General features: G+C 46.3%; 1 protein-coding gene across 1 annotated transcript in view; it reads right to left on the minus strand.

Annotated features, from left to right (window-relative positions):
• Positions 1-18,887, minus strand: part of NID2 (nidogen 2) — a 76,473-nt gene that overhangs the window by 37,467 nt on the left and 20,119 nt on the right. Inside the window, exons 4-7 of the mRNA XM_061612543.1 lie at positions 12,350-13,074; positions 6,369-6,518; positions 3,511-3,756; positions 1,488-1,688 (exon numbers count right to left, since the gene is read on the minus strand). Coding sequence (XP_061468527.1) covers positions 1,488-1,688; positions 3,511-3,756; positions 6,369-6,518; positions 12,350-13,074 — 1,322 coding nt within the window. The remainder of the gene's footprint in view (positions 1-1,487; positions 1,689-3,510; positions 3,757-6,368; positions 6,519-12,349; positions 13,075-18,887) is intronic.

Raw genomic sequence — 18,887 nt, forward strand, 5'->3', positions numbered from 1 at the left:
CCTTTCCTCCAGATACGAAAGATGCCATCCTCCCATTAAACAATTGTCTAACAGCAGTAAAGACCTGGATGACACAGAATAAACTTAAACTAAACCCAGATAAAACAGAGGTGCTGGTGGTTGGACATCGAACTAAGTTGGAAACAGGGAATGTTCCCATATTAGACGGAGTTGTACTCCCTTTAAAGACTCAAGTCCGTAGTCTCGGTGTTCTCCTAGACTCGGCCTTGACTCTAGAGGCTCATGTTCTTGCAATCTCTAGAAGCGCTTTCGCCCGCCTGAAGCTAGTTCGCCAATTGCGTCCTTTTTTGGAGCTTTCTGACTTGACCATGGTTACCCATGCCTTGGTCACGTCTAAACTAGATTATTGTAACTCACTTTATTTAGGTCTTCCCTTTAGAATACTCTGCCAATTGAAATTGGTTCAGAGAGCAGCTGTTAGGATGCTAACTGGGGCGGACGTCCGAGCTCACACTACTCCGCTTTTAAAACAACTACACTGGCTTCCAATCTCCTATCGAGTTCAGTTTAAAATCCTGGTTTTAACGTTTAAAGCTTTATCGGGCTCAGGTCCTAGTTATCTATCAAATCGTTTGTCATTTTATGAACCGGCCCGTCCTTTAAGATGTTCTTTAGACCCTGGTCTTAATATTCCCTCCTTTTCCCAAATTCACCAGACGGGCATTAGGAATAAACTGTTCTCAGTGGGGGCACCAACTCTTTGGAATGCTCTTCCCCAGGAAATTCGTTCTTCCCCTTCTCTGTTTAGTTTCCGTCGCCAAGTTAAGACCTTTTTATTTCGGTTAGCTTTTGAATTGTAATGTGTGATATACTGTATATTTCTTATAATGTTTTATAACTTGTTTGGTATGTTATACTATACTATGTTGTTTTATTATGCTATTGTTTGCCGCTTAGAATTCCTTGGAACTGAAGCGGGATATAAACTTTTTAAATTAAAATTAATTAAATTACTGCAGTCACCCAGCAATTTGTCTGGCAGCAAAAAAAAAGGCAAGCATTGATGATACATTTTGTTCCCAAAGAACTAACAATTTAATGCTGAATTCCTCTTGCCCCACTCCTGGGACTGTCATTTATCCCATTTTTGGGTTTATCGTTTCAGATAGTGCTATTGACACCCATCTTAAGGAAAAGGGCTATCATCATGGTTTGCTTCCTTTTGGCTTGCAATCCAGAGGGTGATTTGCTGTGGTGTGATAGAATGCTCACCAACATTCCAACTGCTCCACTCAGAAGTGCTGAAGTTTACCTACTGATTTGAAGTGACTAAGCAGCTTGCTGGCTATGGGACTCTTACTTAACAGAATATATTTTGGTTGTGAACTGTGGCTTTTTTTGATGAGAGATTTTGGAATATTTGGCATGTGAAATGTATAGGTTTTTATTCATGGCGAAAAAATTATTTGTAAAGTGCAAACACAACATAGCTTCTGATACACAAATTAGCACATGCTCAACCATACCTGAATCCGAGTAGTGGTAGATCTCCCTGTAAGGTGCAATGTGGACGCTAAAATTCTCAGGAATGTAGGGCACCCGCCCTTGAATTTCAGTCCGAATGCTGAGGTAATTTTCTGCATCCAGCCCATCAGCTGTTTGCTTGACAAAAACCTTTTCCTCTCCTGGATAGAAAGTGGCTTCAAAACTGTGAGTGAATTTAGCACCTGTTTTTTTGGGCGGGGGGGAGAAAGAGAGAGAAACAAAGAAAACACCGAATATATTATTTGATGCATTTCTTTTATTCATTCATTCATTCATTCATAAGGTGTCTTACCTGCCCTTTGTCATAAGGTCCCAGGGTGGGTTAAAACACTATAACTATACAATTAAAAACAAGTAAACCAGTTTATACAATTATAAAAACAATTCCAAACAAAAGCAGCAAAGTATAGGTTAACCAAAACACAAAAAATACCTTAACTGTCAAAGGCCAGAGTAAAGAGGTGCGTCTTCAGCATACAGCAAAAGCTCCACAAGGAGTAGGTTCGATGCACCTCTGTGGGGAGTTCCTTGATTTAGGGGGCTGCCACAGACAGTGCACTCTGCTGAGCTACCACCACCCAAACTGCTGAGGGTGGCGGAACTTCCAAGAGGGAGCCCTTGTTGACCTTAACACCTAAGAGGGTTGGCAAGGAAAGAGCTCAATAGGACTATCCGCGGTCAAGAGCTGCTTCCTCAGAACCTCGCACCCCTCATTGTCCTTTACCATAATGTTTTATTGTTGTTGTTATGTGCCTTCAGGTTGATTACGACTTATGGCGACGCTATGAATCAGCGACCTCCAAAAGCATCTGTCATGAACCACCCTGTTCAGGTCTTGTAAGTTCAGGTCTGTGGGTTCCTTTATGGAATCAATCCACCTCTTGTTTGGCCTTCCTCTTTTCCTACTCCCTTCTGTTTTTCCCAGCATTATTGTCTTTTCTAGTGAATCGTGTCTTCTTATTACGTGTCCAAAGTATGATAACCTCAGTTTCATCATTTTAGCTTCTTGTGATAGTTCCACTTAAATTTGTTCTTGTTGTTATTATGTGCCTTCAAGTCGATTACAACTTATGGCAACCCTATGAATCAGCGACCTCCAATAACATCTGTTATAAACCAGATCACATAAGTTCAGGTCTGTAGCTTCCTTTATGGAATCAATCCATCTCTTGTTTGGAAGTGAAATAAATAAGGAAATCTAATTTGCTTAATTTGCCTAAATTAGATAAGTTGTAGAATTCAGGTTTTCTTAGACACAGAACTGTGATGAGTGCAGAAACTGGAATGCACACACCAGAACATTTTTCAGTCCAAGAGCCACATTTGCTTCTGAGCAACTTTCCAAGGGCCGCATGCCAGTGATGGCTGGGACCAGAGGCAAAAGCGGGTGGGGCAATGAATGCAAATGTTACCTTTGTGCAATAGGCTAGTTTCTACACACATACTCACACACCCCTCTCTATCCTCAATCAAGACAATCAAGAGGAATGGTCAGAGTTCAAGGATGCATCCTTGCCAGGCCAAAACACTCAAGAAGCAAAGGAGGGCCAATGGGGGGGGACTGTTCCAAGGGCCAGACACAGAAATATATTTGGCCCCCAGGCCTGAGGTTCTGCACCCTGGACATACACCCTTGTCTATTTGCATGTAAGAACGTAAGAAAAGAAGAGCCTGCTGGATCAGGCCAGTGGACCTTCTATTCAAGCATCCTGTTCTCACAGTGGCCAACCAGGTGCCCTGAAGGGAAGCCCGCAAGCAGGACCTGAGCGCAACAGCCCTCTCCTGCAGTTTCCAGCAACTGGTGTTCAGAAACATGCTGCCTCCAAGCCACGATTGTAAACTCATGGCTAGTAGCCCCTGAAACCCTAATTATCTTCCATGAGTTTGTCTAATCCTCTTCCTAAAGCCATCCAAGTTGGTGGCCATCGCTGCCTCTTGTGGGAGCGAGTTCCACCGCCTAACAACGCTCTGCATGACGATGCACCAGGGCAGCGTGCCACTCACCAACGATACTGAAGCCATTTTCGTAGCCGGGTTTCTCCAGGGCGAAAAGCCAGCCAAAGAGGCCCCCAATGGGAGCCAACGGCATCAGCGCCCTGGCTGCCGGCTGAGGTATGGCGCTGATGGCAGTGTAGGCCCGCCCGTCATTGCCGACAATGTAAGCATGCAGGTCGACCTCGCTGAAGTGCAACGGTGTTGCCCCCACCAGCAGATCCCCACTCACTTTGCCGTTGAGTCGATGTGCAGCACCTGAGAACAGCAGAGGAGTCGTTTAGTCAAGCGCCAGGACCTCCCCAGTGACACCCACCATCTGATATTACACAAAACGGTGGACCCTGCGGAGAATTCAGCACTTTCCCCCCAAAGATTAGGATTTGTATTTATCTTCGGTTCAAAAATATAATTTTACATGTAAACCTGCCTCGTATTGAGCCAGCCAAGTTCAGTGTTGTTTGCTCTGCTAGATGAGAGCCATTTAACAGGAGATTGCCAGGGGCTGAACCTGGGATTTTTCTGTGTGTGTGCAAAGCATGAGATCAATCCTGTGCTATAGCCCTTCCCCAAATGGGGGCTGCATCTAGCCCAGAAACATATCATGTCACCTTCACGTGAACCAGACCGTTGATCCATCCAGCCTGGTATAATCTGCACCAGCGTTTGCCAACCTGGTGTCCTGCAGCACTGTCGGATTCCCAGCTCCCATCAGCCCCACCAACATGGCCAATAGTCCGGGATGATGTGAGTTGTAGTCCAACACTATATGGAGGGAATCAGGATGGTGAAGTCTGGACTGCACCAACGTGGCATCCTCCAGATGTTGCTCGACTCAACTCCCATCAGTCTCAGTCAGAATGGCCAACAGTCAAGGATGATAGGAGCTATGGTCCAGCAATATCTGGAAGGCCCGAGGTTGGTGAAAGCTAGTCTACCCTCCCAAGCAGTGACTCCTGCTTTCCAAGATCCCTTTACACCAGACACCAGAGATGTGACCCTCCAGATGTTGCTGGACTCTAACGCTAATCATCCTTGATCATTGGTCATGCTGGCTGGGGCTGAAGGGAGTTGGAGTCCCAATAATGTCTGGAGGGATGCAGGTTCTCCACCCGTGCTTAAAGTGTAAGTTCCGGGGACTGGCTCTTAGACTTCCTGCATGCAAAACATGTGCTCTTCAAGGGAGTGTTTGTTTTTCTTTTGTAAACAGCAACGCATCAGACAGTCAGATTCTCAAAGCAGGGCACTACCACTGATGTAAGGAGTTGAAACAACATCTCTATATTAAAATCCAAATATTTAGTTAGTTCATCTTTATCTTTCATCTCCTTATCTTGCACAATCTCTAAATAACGTCTTTTTCAATGGTTTTTTTTAAGATCATTGAATGTAATCCTTCATTACCACCCAGAGTTTGTACAATTGAAATGCAAATGCTTTAAATACGTAAATAGTTAGGGATTTAACACAAGCTTTGCCATTTCTGCTAATTCCCAAAGCAGAGATCTACTCTATAACAGCACACAATTCAATTGAGAATAAAATGATGACCAACATCAGTAATAATGATTAAAAATACCAAACTACTTAAAATCCCTTACATGGCTAAAAGTCTACCTAGTAGGCAGGTCTTCACTGCACATCTAAACTTGAAAAGCTTCTGGTGAATATGGAATGGAAAGGAATGCAGGGAGGAACACCCTGCTGCTTAAATTCATAGCCTACTGCTGAAAATCACTTTGTTGTTGTTATGTGCCTTCAAGTCGATCACGACTTATGGCGACCCTATGAATCAGTGACCTCCAAGAGCATCTGTGAAAATGACTTAAGAACATAAAAATATAAGAAGAGCCTGGCTGTTGGATCTAGTCCAGTATCACAGAATCATAGAATAGTAGAGTTGGAAGGGGCCTATAAGGCCATCAAGTCCAACCCCCTGCTCAATGCAGGAATCCAAATCAAAGCATCCTGTTCTCACAGTGGCCAACCAAATGACTGTGGGAAATTTGCAAGCAAGACCTGAGCACAAAAGCACTTTCCAGAAATTGGTATTTAGAAGTACACGGCCTCCGACCATCAGGACAAAGCACAGACATCCATGGCTAGTAGCCACTGGTAGCCCTATCCTCCATGAATCTGTGTACTCCACTTTTAAAGCCATCCACGTTGGTGGCCATCACTACATCTGCTGAGAGTAAATTCCATAGATGAACCAGTAGTGTACTGGCAAATTCAGAAGTGAAGGGTCCCTTCATGATAGTCACAGTCACACACACCCCCTTTATTTTTGCTGCTGACATCCCTAGGAGCCAATTGGCACGAAAGGAAAGACTGTTAGCGACTGAAAAGAGTCTTCTCAGTGGCTAACACACTCCCCTTTTGTGTTGATTGGTTCCTAGGATCCTAGAGATATAGGGACCCTATTGGAACTCTGCTCCCCCAAAAAGTAAGGGGTCTAAGACCCCCGAGACCCCTGACAATTACATCCCCAAGTTTAACCATATGCTGTGTGAAGAAGTACTTCATTTTGTCTGTCCCGAGTCTTCCAACATTCAGCTTCGTTCACAAGTTCTAGCGTTATGAGAGAGGGGAAAAAGGCTTATCTGTATCCACTTTCTCCAGGCCTTGCAGAATTTTATGCACCTCTATCGTGTCTCTTCTTCCTTCTGCAAAGTCTGGGCTCCAAGTGGTGGTGAGGATCTGGAAATGTTTGCACCCACCTTTCCACGTGGTACTGTTGGACCACCACATAATGACTCCCACCAGGGTTACCGCCACCACTACCTCCCGCCCACAGAAGGGCCCGAGGTGGACCACACCAGCTCTGCGGAGTGACGTCTGGAAATGTAAGTGTCGCCGTTGCAACGTACCTTCTGGTAAGCAGTGCCTGCCGTTCCCGTAGAACTTGGACTGGCAGTGGCAGCAGAACCCGGTGCTGTAATCCGTGCAGAAGGCGTGCAGGGAGCACTGGCTGTGGTGATCCTCACAGGTTTCCACATTGGAAGTGCTGTACGTGAACACTACATGAAAAATGCAAATTGTTTTATAAATGTGCGCATGTGTGCATGCATGGGCTGCCTCAACTGCACCACCTTGCCCTATGACACCAAGCTCAAAGCTTGCCCTGCAATCTTTGAGCCGAGAATCTCACTTGGCTTTCATAGGACATTTGGTCCATGTAGCCAATGAGTGGGGGACCCTGCCAGGCCTTCCTATATGGCCCACAAGACAATTTTGGCCAAGCCACGCCCACCTGCCATACCCCTGACATCATATATGACCATGCTGGAAAGGAGGACAGCCAACTTTTCATATTATTCATTTAACAAAACTGATACGCCGCTTGATTTCATGAAAACCTCTTACAGGAAACATTAACATTATCAATAAAAACAGTTACAAACAAATAATTAAAATAATGTAAAAGACAATTAAAACAGCAGTAAACTGGAAAGAGATCAAAATACATCAACATGTACATGTTCTGATAGCCTTGCTTAGATAGAAATGTTTTGAGCAGGCACTGAAAAGAATGCAGCAAAGGCACTTGCTTGATGATGTCAACAGGCAGGGAGTTCCAAGGAGTAGGCACTATCACAGCAAAAGAACGATTTCTTACAAGTACAGAACATTTATTATGCGACAGGGCCAGTTCCGCATATCGAAGCACTCGAGTGGACACATATGCGGTAAGGCGATCCCTCAAGTAAACTGGTGCCAAGCTGTTAAGGGTTTTATATACCAATAATGATGCACTGAACTTGGCCCAGTTATAATGCCTGAACTACTGTGGTCAAGCAGTCCTGGTCCGGGAACAGTTGTTGCTATTGTACGAGGTGCAGCTGGTGAAAGGTGCTGTTAGCCACTGAGGCTATGTGTACCTCCAGTGACAAAGCTGGGTCCAGAAGCACCCCCAATCTGTGTACCTGCTCCTTCGGAGAGAGTGCCACCCTGTCCCAATTTTCCAGATATTATTGTTGTTGTTGTTGTTATTTGATTTATATCCCACCCTTCCTCCCAGCAGGAGCCCAGGGTGGCACACAAAAGCACTAAAAACACTTTAAAACATCAGAAAAACACACTTTAAAATACATTAAAACAAAACAACTCCTGCTAGGAGGAAGGGCGGGATATCAATGAAATAATAAATAATAAAGCTTTTTAAAGCTTTGAAGACATCTTAAAAAAACAGGTTAAAAACATATTGTTTTTAAAAAATGGTTTAAAAACACATTAAAAAGCAATTCCAACACAGACGCAGACTGGGATAAGGTCTCTACTCAAAAGGCTTGTTGAAAGAGGAAGGTCTTCAATAGGCGCGGAAAGATAACAGAGATGGCACCTGTCTAATATTTAAGGGGAGGGAGTTCCACAGGTATGGAACACAGATATGGGAGCCACAGTGCCTCAGTCTTGCCATGATCCAGCCTCAACCTATTTTCCCGCGTCCATCCCACCACCGCATCCAGGCACCAGTCCAGGAACTGCATGGCCTGATTCAGATGTTATGGAGAAGTAGAGCTGAGGGTCACCAGTGCACTGATGGCACCTTGCCTCCAAATTCCTAATGACCGCTCCCAGTGGCTTTGTATAGATGTTAAATAGCACCAGGGACAAAAGAGTGCCCTGCAGCACCCCACAGCGTACCTGCCAGGGGGGCGCAAACCACTCTCACAACACTTCTCTCTGGATTCGGTCCCGTAGGTAGGACCAGAACCATGGTAACACAGTGCCCCCAATTCCCCTTCCATGGAGCCAGTCCAGGAAGACACCATGGTCAACGGTATCAAAAGTCACAAAGGAATCGAGAAGCAGCCTCCATAGCTCGGGGTAAGGCATCTGACTTGCACGCAGAAGGTCACAAGCTCAATCCCCAACAGCATCTCTAGGTGAGGCTGGGAATGCCTCCTGTCTGAAACCCTGAACAGCTGCTGCCAATCAGTGCAGACAATACTGAGCTAGAGGAACCAGTGGTCTGACTTAGTAGAAGGCAGCGTCCCAGGTTCCACCTCCTGAGGACAGCAGGATTGGTCCCGGTTTTCTGACCAGGGGTAACATTTGAGAAGGGGTGGCCTCCATTATTCACTGACGTCCCTACTGAAATCCAACTTCATTTAAGCAACTCAAGACTTTTAAAGGGCTGAGGCTTTTGCAAACCTCTGGTGAGCCGCTGGATTCCCACGCTCCTCTCTGTGGATCAGGCAAGGGGAACCTTGCGACCTCCAGATGTTGCGGGACTACAATTCCCATCGTCCCCGAGACCATTTGGCAGTGCTGGCCGGGGCTGACGGGAGATGGAGTCCAGCACCATCTGGAGGGCACCAGTTCCCCATCCCTGTCAGAGACCTTCCAGCCACTTCCTCACATCCCTTCCCCCAAATCACGCCATGAGCTCCCGCCAGATTTCCCTCCCAGCGGCCGTTTTCGCACGCAAGCCACGATGATCTATGATCGTTCCCCCAGCTGGTGGATATCCTGTTTCCCTTCCCCCTCTGCACAGTAAGGGCTTCTTAATCCTTCTCACGGTTAATTCTTGACAGTCAACGTTCCAAACATCCAGAAGTTGCTCCAGCAAACATCCCCAAAGGGCTGCTGCCATGGCCAGCTGTTGGGGCCTCCCAGAGGTTGGGTAGACCCAGAGCTGTCTCTAGCACAGACCGTGCCTAATAACCACAATGGATGTCTTTTGTAGGTGCACTCTCTCTCTCTCTCTCTCTCTCTCTCTCTCTCTCTCTCTCTCTCTCACACACACACACACACACACACACACACACACACACACACTCATAAACACCCCTCCCTCTGCAAACTCCTCCCTTGATTCAGGAGTAGAGGAGCTACTTCCTCCACTCAGGCAACTTCCTTAAACACTCTTCCCCAACCTGGGGCCCTCCTCTAGGCATTTTTGAACTACGCCTCCCATCATGGCTGTGTTGGCTAGGGAAAATGAGAGCTGTGGTCCACAACGTCTGGAGGGCACCTGGGTGGGGAAAGCTGTCCTTAAGGATTTCTGCAGAAATGAACCAGTGTGGACATTTTGCTATTTTTTCCCCTAAAAGGACAGAGCGCTTCTAAACATGTGCAGAGTGCCTTTGCTCCTTTTCCCCTGTACTTCCTCTCCTCTCCAACTTCCTGTCTGGCTTTCTACACTTGAGCCACATCTGCACTGTCCATTTATTTATTGTTTTATTTATACCCCGCCTTTCTTTCCATGATAGAAACGGCTTCCATCTGGTTCCCAGGTGGTCTCCCATCCAGGCGCTGACCAGACCTGACCCTGCTTAGCTTCAGCAGGGAGCTGGCCTCATGTGCCTTCAGACCATAGCCTGGGATTTAAAGCGGTATGATACCGCTATAAGCAGCCAGGGCTTCCCCCAAAGAATCCTGGGAACTATAGTTTAAGGGTGTTGAAAATTACTAGGAGGCTCCTGTTCCCCTCACAGAGCTACAATTCCCAGGTCTGAGAAATTGTAGCTCTGTGAGGCGAATAGGGGTCTCCTCTCAGGACCCTCAACAGACCACAGGATTCCATGACTGTTTAAAGTGGTATGATACAGCTTGAACTGTATAGTGCAGAGGGGCCCCTGATCTTGATCATCAACAGAATGCTCAGAAGCCCTCTCTAGCTCCACACTCTGTTACCAAAGCTGGTAGGGTAGTCGCTTCTGGGAACGCCCCAAGCTGGGCTTTGCTAAAGTACAGGAGCAAAGAACCATGAAATCTGTAGAAGTGCAGGAAGGGTGCCAAATGCAATGCAGCCTCAGAATTCCTCTTCCTAAGAACCTCTCCACTTTCATTTTTGTAAAAAGTATTAAGTCTTTGGAAAATGGAAATCGACTGCCTTGAAGTCGATCCCAATTTATGCCAACCCTGTTGTTGTTATGTGCCTTCAAGTCGATCACAAGTTATGGCGACCTTATGAATCAGCGACCTCCAAGAGCATCTGTCGTGAACCACCCTGTTCAGATCTTGTAAGTTCAGGTCTGTGGCTTCCTTTATGGAACCAATCATAAAATTGAATAGATAATCAAAAAATGGTGACCCTCTGAATAGGGTTTTCACGGTAAGGGGTATTCAGAGGGGGTTTACCATTGCCTTCCTCTGAGGCTGAGAGGCAGTGGCTGGCCCAAGGTCCCCCAGTGAGCTTCATGGCTGTGTCGGGATTCGAACCCTGGTCTCAAAGGTCTTAGTCCAGCACTTTAACCACTACACCACACTGCCTTTATGGTTGCAGATATACGCTTGAGTGTCCCTGCGACATTTGGTACAATTACGGAAGCCAAAGAAATAATAATAGTTATTGTTTAAATGTATATCCCACCCTTCCTATCATAGGAGCCCAAACAATTAAACAATTAAACCATCTTAAAAGCAATTCCAATACAGTTGGAGACTGGGATAAAAGCCTCTACTCAAAAGGCTTGTTGGAAGAGGAAGGTCTTCAGTAGACTTTGAAAAGACAACAGAGACGGCGCCTGTCCAATATTTTGACAGGTTATTGATCAATTATTTTACCAGTGGCATCATCTTTGTACCTACCAGGAGCTGAATAAGTCACGTAAATTGTAAAACTTGCAGTATAAATTGTGCTAAATATGAGACGACATGCAAATTTGCTGACATTGCCTAATCTTTTGCAGAAACTTTTCTCAGCACAAGTTTCACTGCTCTAGCTCTGCCTCCTTCCAATCAGCCTCTGTAGGAAAGAGGAAATTCTCCAACACTTCTAGGTCTAGTGTGATCAAATCAAAATATCTTGTGATGCAAAGAAACAATGGAATTACCTGTCCTTGGATCAGTCTGCCCAGCGTATCTCTGCATGAGTCACCACACTGACTTTGTCCCTAAATCAGGAGGAACATTCCTGCAGGTCACTGCACCTCTTTCACACTCTAAAACAGAGAGGGAGAACCTTTCATAACCCTCCAGATGGTTTTGGACTCCAAATCCCAGCAGCCCCAGGTAGGATGGCCAATGGTCAGGGATGATGGGAGTTGCAGTCCAGCAACATCTGGAAGCCTACACATTTCCTATCCCTGCTCTAAACGTAACCCACTTTAGAGTGTCAAGCGTGATCTTTACCTTCCATTTTACATAAAAGTGGGGGAAGAATGCACTAATAACCCATTTGGTACCAGGCCAAGTTCAAGGTTCTAGTTTTGGTGCACAAGGCCCTATACAGCTTGGGACCAGGATACCTGAAAGACCGTCTTACCCCTTATATACCCAGTCGATCACTGCGCTCTGCAGGCGAGGGCCTCCTGCAGGTACCATCTTATCAGGAGGTCCGTCCTGCACAACATAGGAAATGGACCTTTAGTGTGGCGGCACCTACCCTGTGTAATTCCCTCCCCTTAAATATTAGACAGGCACCATCTCTGCTATCTTTTTGGCGCCTACTGAAGACCTTCCTCTTTCAACAAGTCTTTTATGTTGAGACCTTGTCCCAGTCTGCTTCTGTGTTGGAATTGCTTTTTAATATGTTTTTAAATCTTCTTTTTAATCACTATGTTTTTTAACCTTTTTTTTAAAGATGTCTTCAACGCTTTAAAAAAAATGTTTTTAAAGTTGTTTTGTTTTAATGCATTTTAAAGTCTGTTTTTATGATGTCTTAAAGTGTTTTTAGTGCTTTTGTTTGCCGCCCTGGGCTCCTGCTGGGAGGAAGGGCGGGATATAAATCAAACAATAAATAATTAAATAAAATGATAAATAAAAGTTTTATTCACAGAATTCCACGGGGCAGGATGCATGCAATTAATTTAGCTGCCTAAGAATTTCCAGTGACCACGTTTCAGAGATCAGAGGTTCAGAGAACGAGGTCAAGCACATGAGGAAGTTTTTAGGAGCTTACCGTCTGGGTTGAAACTAATGTCCTCGTCGACTCCTACAACCCGTCTCCTAGGGCTGAAAGGAGGGGTGTTGTCCAGGAAGCCTTCAAGGATAACTTCACCCTCTGGGAAGACAGGAAAAACTTCCGTTTCTGAAGGAGTACCCCTATCTTCTTCCCGGGGGCACAGGGCATCCTCGCTGCCAGGACACCTCAGCAGGATGGCAGTGACCGCTTCAATCGGACTCTCGTAAACTAACGGCAAGGACGGGGTTCTAGCATTTTCTTCTGATACAGAAGGTGCTGAGGCCAGAACTTCCTCCACTGGGTGCAGAGGGATGGAATCCAGTTCAGGGTAAGGAGGGAGATGGCTAGATGCCGGGTAGAGCAACGTAGACTCCAGTTCTGAATCCACCCTAGCACCAGAGTGCCTTGGCTCGCTGTAGTCGAGCTGGCCGACAGGGTTTAACGGCGTGCTGGGTCTCGTTTCCAAGTCGAACGGCAGCTCAGTGGTCATAACAGGCAAGTACTCAAAATCATCTTCATTCCCGTCATAGAAGGAATCGGCATAATCAAGGTTTGACTCCGGGTATTCGCCCTCCAGAATGTGATGATCGACAGAGCTGCTCTCCGGGGTTCTTGGGGAAGCGGGAGGCATCCTTCCAACCATGCCTGGGATCACATTATCCACTGGGGAGGCACTGCCAATATGGAAGCCCCACATGCCAGGGATCCCCATATTGCTCATCCTACATTAAGAAAGAAGAAGGGTTAAAGCCAAAAGGCTAATTATTGGCAACCACCTTTTTTTTTTAAAAAAAGGGGTCTCAAACTGCGGTCCACGGACCACCAACGGTCCACAAGCTTCATTCAGGTGGTCTACGGTATGCCTGCATTAAATGTTCACATTGATTTTTTAGTTGCATTTTTATTGCTTCTTTTATTTCTCATATTCTATGGGATGCAAATTGTTAAAGTGACAAAATACAACACCAGAAAGAAAAGAAGCAACAGAGGTGCCACTAAAACTCACACAGTATCTAGCACAGCGCATTGCAATCGCGACCACAGGGAGAAAAATCATTAAGTGGTCCTGCCAAAACTCTCAGCAATTTTCAAGTGGTCTGTGGGGGGGGGGGATTATGGGATTGTTGAATTACAATACGCAGGGCGCTCATGCCTGCAACAAGGCCATCAGTTTTAGTGACAAAGACGAGAGTGTTGTGAATACGTATGAAACTTCACATAGTAAAGAAAGTGAATATATATGGGATTTTACAAAGCAATCCCACCCCCCTAAAAAAAAACGTCCCTGCCCCAAGGAGTACACAATAATCTAAATTTTGAAAGCAGGAAAGGACAACAAAGGGAGAGGCAAAAAATTAGCAAGAGGTGGTGCAAACACAGAACATATGCACTAACAGCAGTGCTAGATGAGGCCAAAAGCCTGTCTAGTCCAGCATCCGGTTTCCCACAGCAGCCCAAATGGAAATGGGCTGCCTTCAAGTTGATCCCAACTTATGGCAACCCTCTGAATAGGGTTTTCAAGGTAAGCAGTATTCAGAGGGGGTTTACCATCGCCTTCCTCTCAGAGGCAGTGACTGGCCCAAGGTCACCCAGTGAGCTTCATGGCTGTGTGGGGATTCGAACCCTGGTCTCCCAGGTTGTAGTCCAACACTCTAACCACTACACCACACTAGCTCTCTTTCCTTCCAAGGAGCTCTATAAACATGGTTCCCCCCTCCCAATTTTACCCTCACAACAACCCTGTGAGGTAGGTTAGGCTGATGCCTCTGAGGGCCCCATAAGTCAGACATGACGACAGTGGCACTCTCCTGCCCCTGGCATTCAGAGCCACAAATCCTTTCACTTGGGTTTAGTTCATTGTCCATGCTGTGCCTAAATAGAGAGCATACAGAATGGAGAGGCAGCTTTCCCCACACGGTTAGTCTAATTAGGCATGATACATGATGGAGAGGGGATTAGGGGGGAAAGAGGGACTTTATGACAACCTATAACTCCTGTTGTGGCTCGGGACGGAGGTATCTCAGTGGCTGCCTCCCTTAGCAGGCACACCGCTACCACCACGAGAAAAGAACAACACCGCTCTCCTGTGGGCCAGCTCTGCAGCATAGAATCATAGAATAGTAGAGTTGGAAGGGGCCTATAAGGCCATCAAGTCCAACCCCCTGCTTAGTGCAGGAATCCAAATCAAAGCATTCCTGACAGATGGCTGTCCAGCTGCCTCTTGAAGGCCTCCAGTGTCAGAGAGCCCACTACCTCTCTAGGTCATTGGTTCTATTGTCGTATGGCTCTAACAGTTAGGAAGTTTTTCCTGATGTCCAGTCGAAATCTGGTTTCCTGCAACTTGAGCCCATTTTTCCATGTCCTGCACTCTGGGACGATCGAGAAGAGATCCTGGCCCTCCTCTATGTGACAACTTTTCATGTACTTGAAGAGTGCTATCCTATCTCCCCTCAGTCTTCTCTTCTCCAGGCTAAACATGCCCAGTTCTTTCAGTCTCTCCTCATAGGGCTTTGTTTGCAGTCCCCTGATCATCCTTGTTGCCCTCCTCTGAACCTGTTGCAGTTTGTCTGCATCTTTCTTGAAGTGCAGAGACCAGAACTGGACACAGTATTCAAGATGACGCCTAACCAGTGCTGAGTAGAGGGGAACTAATACTTCACGTGATTTGGAAACTATATTTCTGTTAATGCAGCCTGATATAGCATTTGCCTTTTTTGCAGCCACATCACACTGTTGGCTCATATTCAGCTTGTGATCAACGACAATTCCAAGATCCTTCTCACATGTCGTATTGCTGAGCCAAGTATCCCCCATCTTATAGCTGTGCATTTGGTTTCTTTTTCCTAAGCGTAGAACTTTGCATTTATCCCTGTTGAATTTCATTCTGTTGTTTTCAGCAAAGCTTGGATACCCAGATCCGCTGGCCCGCCTGGATCATGTTACTAATTGCAAACAGCAGCAACAGCCCTGCAGAAAAGGAAACGCTGGCGTGGGAAGCAACTGTGCGATCCGGACGTGCTGCTTGATCAGACAAGCAGGCATCTCCCCATTGAGCCCGCAAAGCCATTTCCCCAAAGCCGCAGAAAGCAGTATTGAATTCCCCATGCATCGATCTGCTTGGTTCAGACAAAGCAGCTATATCCTGGGGGAAACTGGCTGGCACGCCCGAACTTTACAGAAAGTAGGAATGAACTCCTTTGCCCCAGCTGATGTGCTGGGAGTTCAATCCTGCTTGGGCCATTCCTCCCCTGACCCCCGAGGGCTACCTTTGGTAGGTGGGCAGACAACCCACCTGTCAATCACTTGGCATCAAAATGCCATCATATGGCTGACAGGTGAGTGGCCCCACCCGCCACCCGCTGGGGTGGTGCTGCTAAAAATCTGGCCTGCCTGGCCAAAACTGGGGTAGATTTTGAAAGTGCAGTTCCACAGCTGTATCCCTGGGAAGAGTCCATAGCCATGCCCCCAAGCAGCACCCACACATATGTATACACTTCCCAAAGAGCAGCCGCACATAGCACAATGCCCAACTTAGTAGCATCAACTGAGAGTCATAGAATAATCATCTTGCAAACGATGGTGCAGTGAGCGGTGTCCGGCTGGCACTGAGCCACAACAAGGTCTTCTTGGTGGCGGTTTCCCATTTGTAGAATGCCTTCCCCGATGAGATGTGTCTGTCCCCTTCACGATTAACATACAGGAGGAATTTTAAAATATTCCGGTTCTCCCAGGAATTTGACGGCTGAAAGATACTGCCCCCAGCAACCTTGAAATCATTAGCTGTGAGGATATCTGACTGTTTTAAAAGATTTTCAGATGTGCTGATTTATTTTGAAATGTTTTTATGTTATCATTTTGTTGTTTTAAATGTATATTGTTCTGCTACTTTGCCGCACTAGGCTCTTTTGGGAGGAAGGGTGGGACAAAAATTTAATGAATAAATAATAGCACGTTGGAATTTGGTTAGAGAGGCTTGGGTTCATTTTCCAGATCAGCCATAAGGACATAAGCAGAGCCTGTTGGATCAGGCCAAAAGGGGCACATCTAGTGTTAGTTAATTATTCTTTATTTATATCCCGCCATCCTTCCAATACTGGAACTCGCAGCGGCTTCCAGATAAAAGCACATATAATTAAAACATACAGAATCTACATTAAAATGAAATTAAACTACATCCAATATTAAAACCAATCATACTGCTAGATAAAAAGGAATCAAAACCAATTTAAAAATAGTAAAATTCAGCATTAGTAGTGCAGTTCCCAGCAGTCCCAACTTTAGCAACCCTCAGTACCAAAAGCTTGTTGGAATAGGAAAGTCTTTGCTTGACGCCGGAAGGACTGCAGCGAAAGGGTCATTCTTATATCCCTAGGGAGAGAATTCCACAGCCTAGGGGCCGCCCCGTCTGGCTGTTCTGTCAGCTGACTGCCAAGGGCCAATCCCTGTCCACCAGGCCCTATAAAGTCCTGGCCTCAGAGCTTGCTTTTTCAGTCTGAGCAAATTGTCTTGGGTGTTAGGACACTGGCTAAGTTACTTCATCGTCACAGTGGCCTAACCAGATGCCCATGGGAAGCCCGCAAGCAGGATCTGAACGAAAAAGGACTCTCCCCTCATGTCCCGTCCAGAGCCGAAAGAATGAGGCTGGAGTGTGTGTGCAAGTAAATCTCATTTTATTAGAGTAATGGATACATCAAAGGCATTGCGCTTCATAGGAAACCCTGCTCTAACTCACTAGAGTCCCTAACTATACTCTAGACATGCTCTGCAGTGTGTGAAGGAAGTTGACTCAACGACCCCCCACTGGGAGCGGCAGGCTTATATAGGAAATGTTTTCGAACGTAATCTCTGACTCCTTCGTAATTCCTGTCTTTGCCCTGTCCGTTTCTCGCGGCAACGGGAACGAGGAGACAGGGGACACGCATCCAACAGCTCATCGGAAGACACCTGCTCCCGAGCAACGGGCTCGAGGTCAGGGGGCGGTGCCACACTGGAATCCTCCTGGGAACTGCTTGGTAAAGGAGGAGCTGGCACTGACTCTGAAGCTTCCCCCCACAAGTCCTCTGCATCAACTGGGGGCGGTGCGCTCGGCTCCTCGGAAAGGGCGTTACTCGTGGGAACTGGCTGGAGAGCAGGCTGCCCCCCTCCCACACGATCCTGCTCAGACACAACAATCCCCAACTCTGCTTCTTCTGGCTGCAGAGGTGCCTGAAACTCATGCCTCCCCCCTTCCTGTCCCTTCTGAGTTAGCTGCAGCGCAACACCTCCTGCAACTCCCAGCAAGTGGCATTTAGGAACATACTGCAGCTGGTGCAAAATGCGGTGGCGAGACTGCTCACCGGGGCAGGGTATCGCCAACATGTCACCCTGCTGCTGAAAAAAATGTACTGGCTGCCCATGTGCTACTGGGCCAAGTTCAAGGTTCTAGTTTTGGATGTACAAAGCCCTATACAGCTGGGGACCAGGATACCTGAAAGACCGTCTTACTCCTTATATACCCAGTCGATCACTGCGCTCTGCAGGCGAGGGCCTCCTGCAGATACCATCTTATCAGGAGGTCCGTTCTGCACAACATAGGAAGCCGACCTTTAGTGTGGCAGCACCTTCCCTGTGGAATTCCCTCCCCTTAAATATTAGACAGGCGCCATCTCTGCCATCTTTTCAGTGCTTTTTGAAGACTTTCCTCTTCCAACAAGCCTTTTAGGTTGAAACCTATCCCAGTCTGCGTCTCTGTTAGAATTGCTTAATATGGTTTTTAATAATGTTTTTAACCCTTTTTTAAAGTTTTTTTAAAATGTTTTTAACGCTGTTTTGTTTTAATGTATTTTAAGATCTGTTTTTATGATGTTTTAAGGTGTTTTTAACGCATTGTTTGCCGCTCTGGGCTCCTGCTGGGAGGAAGGGCGGGGTACAAATACAAAGAGAGGTCCTCTTGTGGATAAGGAATTGGTTAAGAAGCAGAAAGCAGAGAGTAGGAATAAACAGACAGTTCTCCCAATGGAGGGCTGTAGAAAGTGGAGTCCCTCAAGGATCGGTATTGGGACCTGTACTTTTCAACTTGTTCATTAATGACCTAGATTTAGGAGTGAGCAGTGAAGTGGCCAAGTTTGCTGACGACACTAAATTGTTCAGGGTTGTTAAAACAAAAAGGGATTGCGAAGAGCTCCAAAAAGACCTCTCCAAACTGAGTGAATGGGCGGGAAAATAGCAAATGCAATTCAATATAAACAAGTGTAAAATTATGCATATTGGAGCAAAAAATCTGAATTTCACATATATGCTCATGGGGTCTGAACTGACGGTGACCAACCAGGAGAGAGACCTCGGGGTTGTAGTGGACAGCACGATTAAAATGTCGACCCGGTGTGCGGCAGCTGTGAAAAAGGCAAATTCCATGCTAGCGATAATTAGGAAAGGTATTGAAAATAAAACAGCCGATATCATCATGCCGTTGTATAAATCTATGGTGCGGCCGCATTTGGAATACTGTGTACAGTTCTGGTCGCCTCATCTCAAAAAGGATATTATAGAGTTGGAA

This window comes from Rhineura floridana, chromosome 2, assembly GCF_030035675.1.
Source record: "Rhineura floridana isolate rRhiFlo1 chromosome 2, rRhiFlo1.hap2, whole genome shotgun sequence".
NCBI lineage: Eukaryota > Metazoa > Chordata > Lepidosauria > Squamata > Rhineuridae > Rhineura > Rhineura floridana.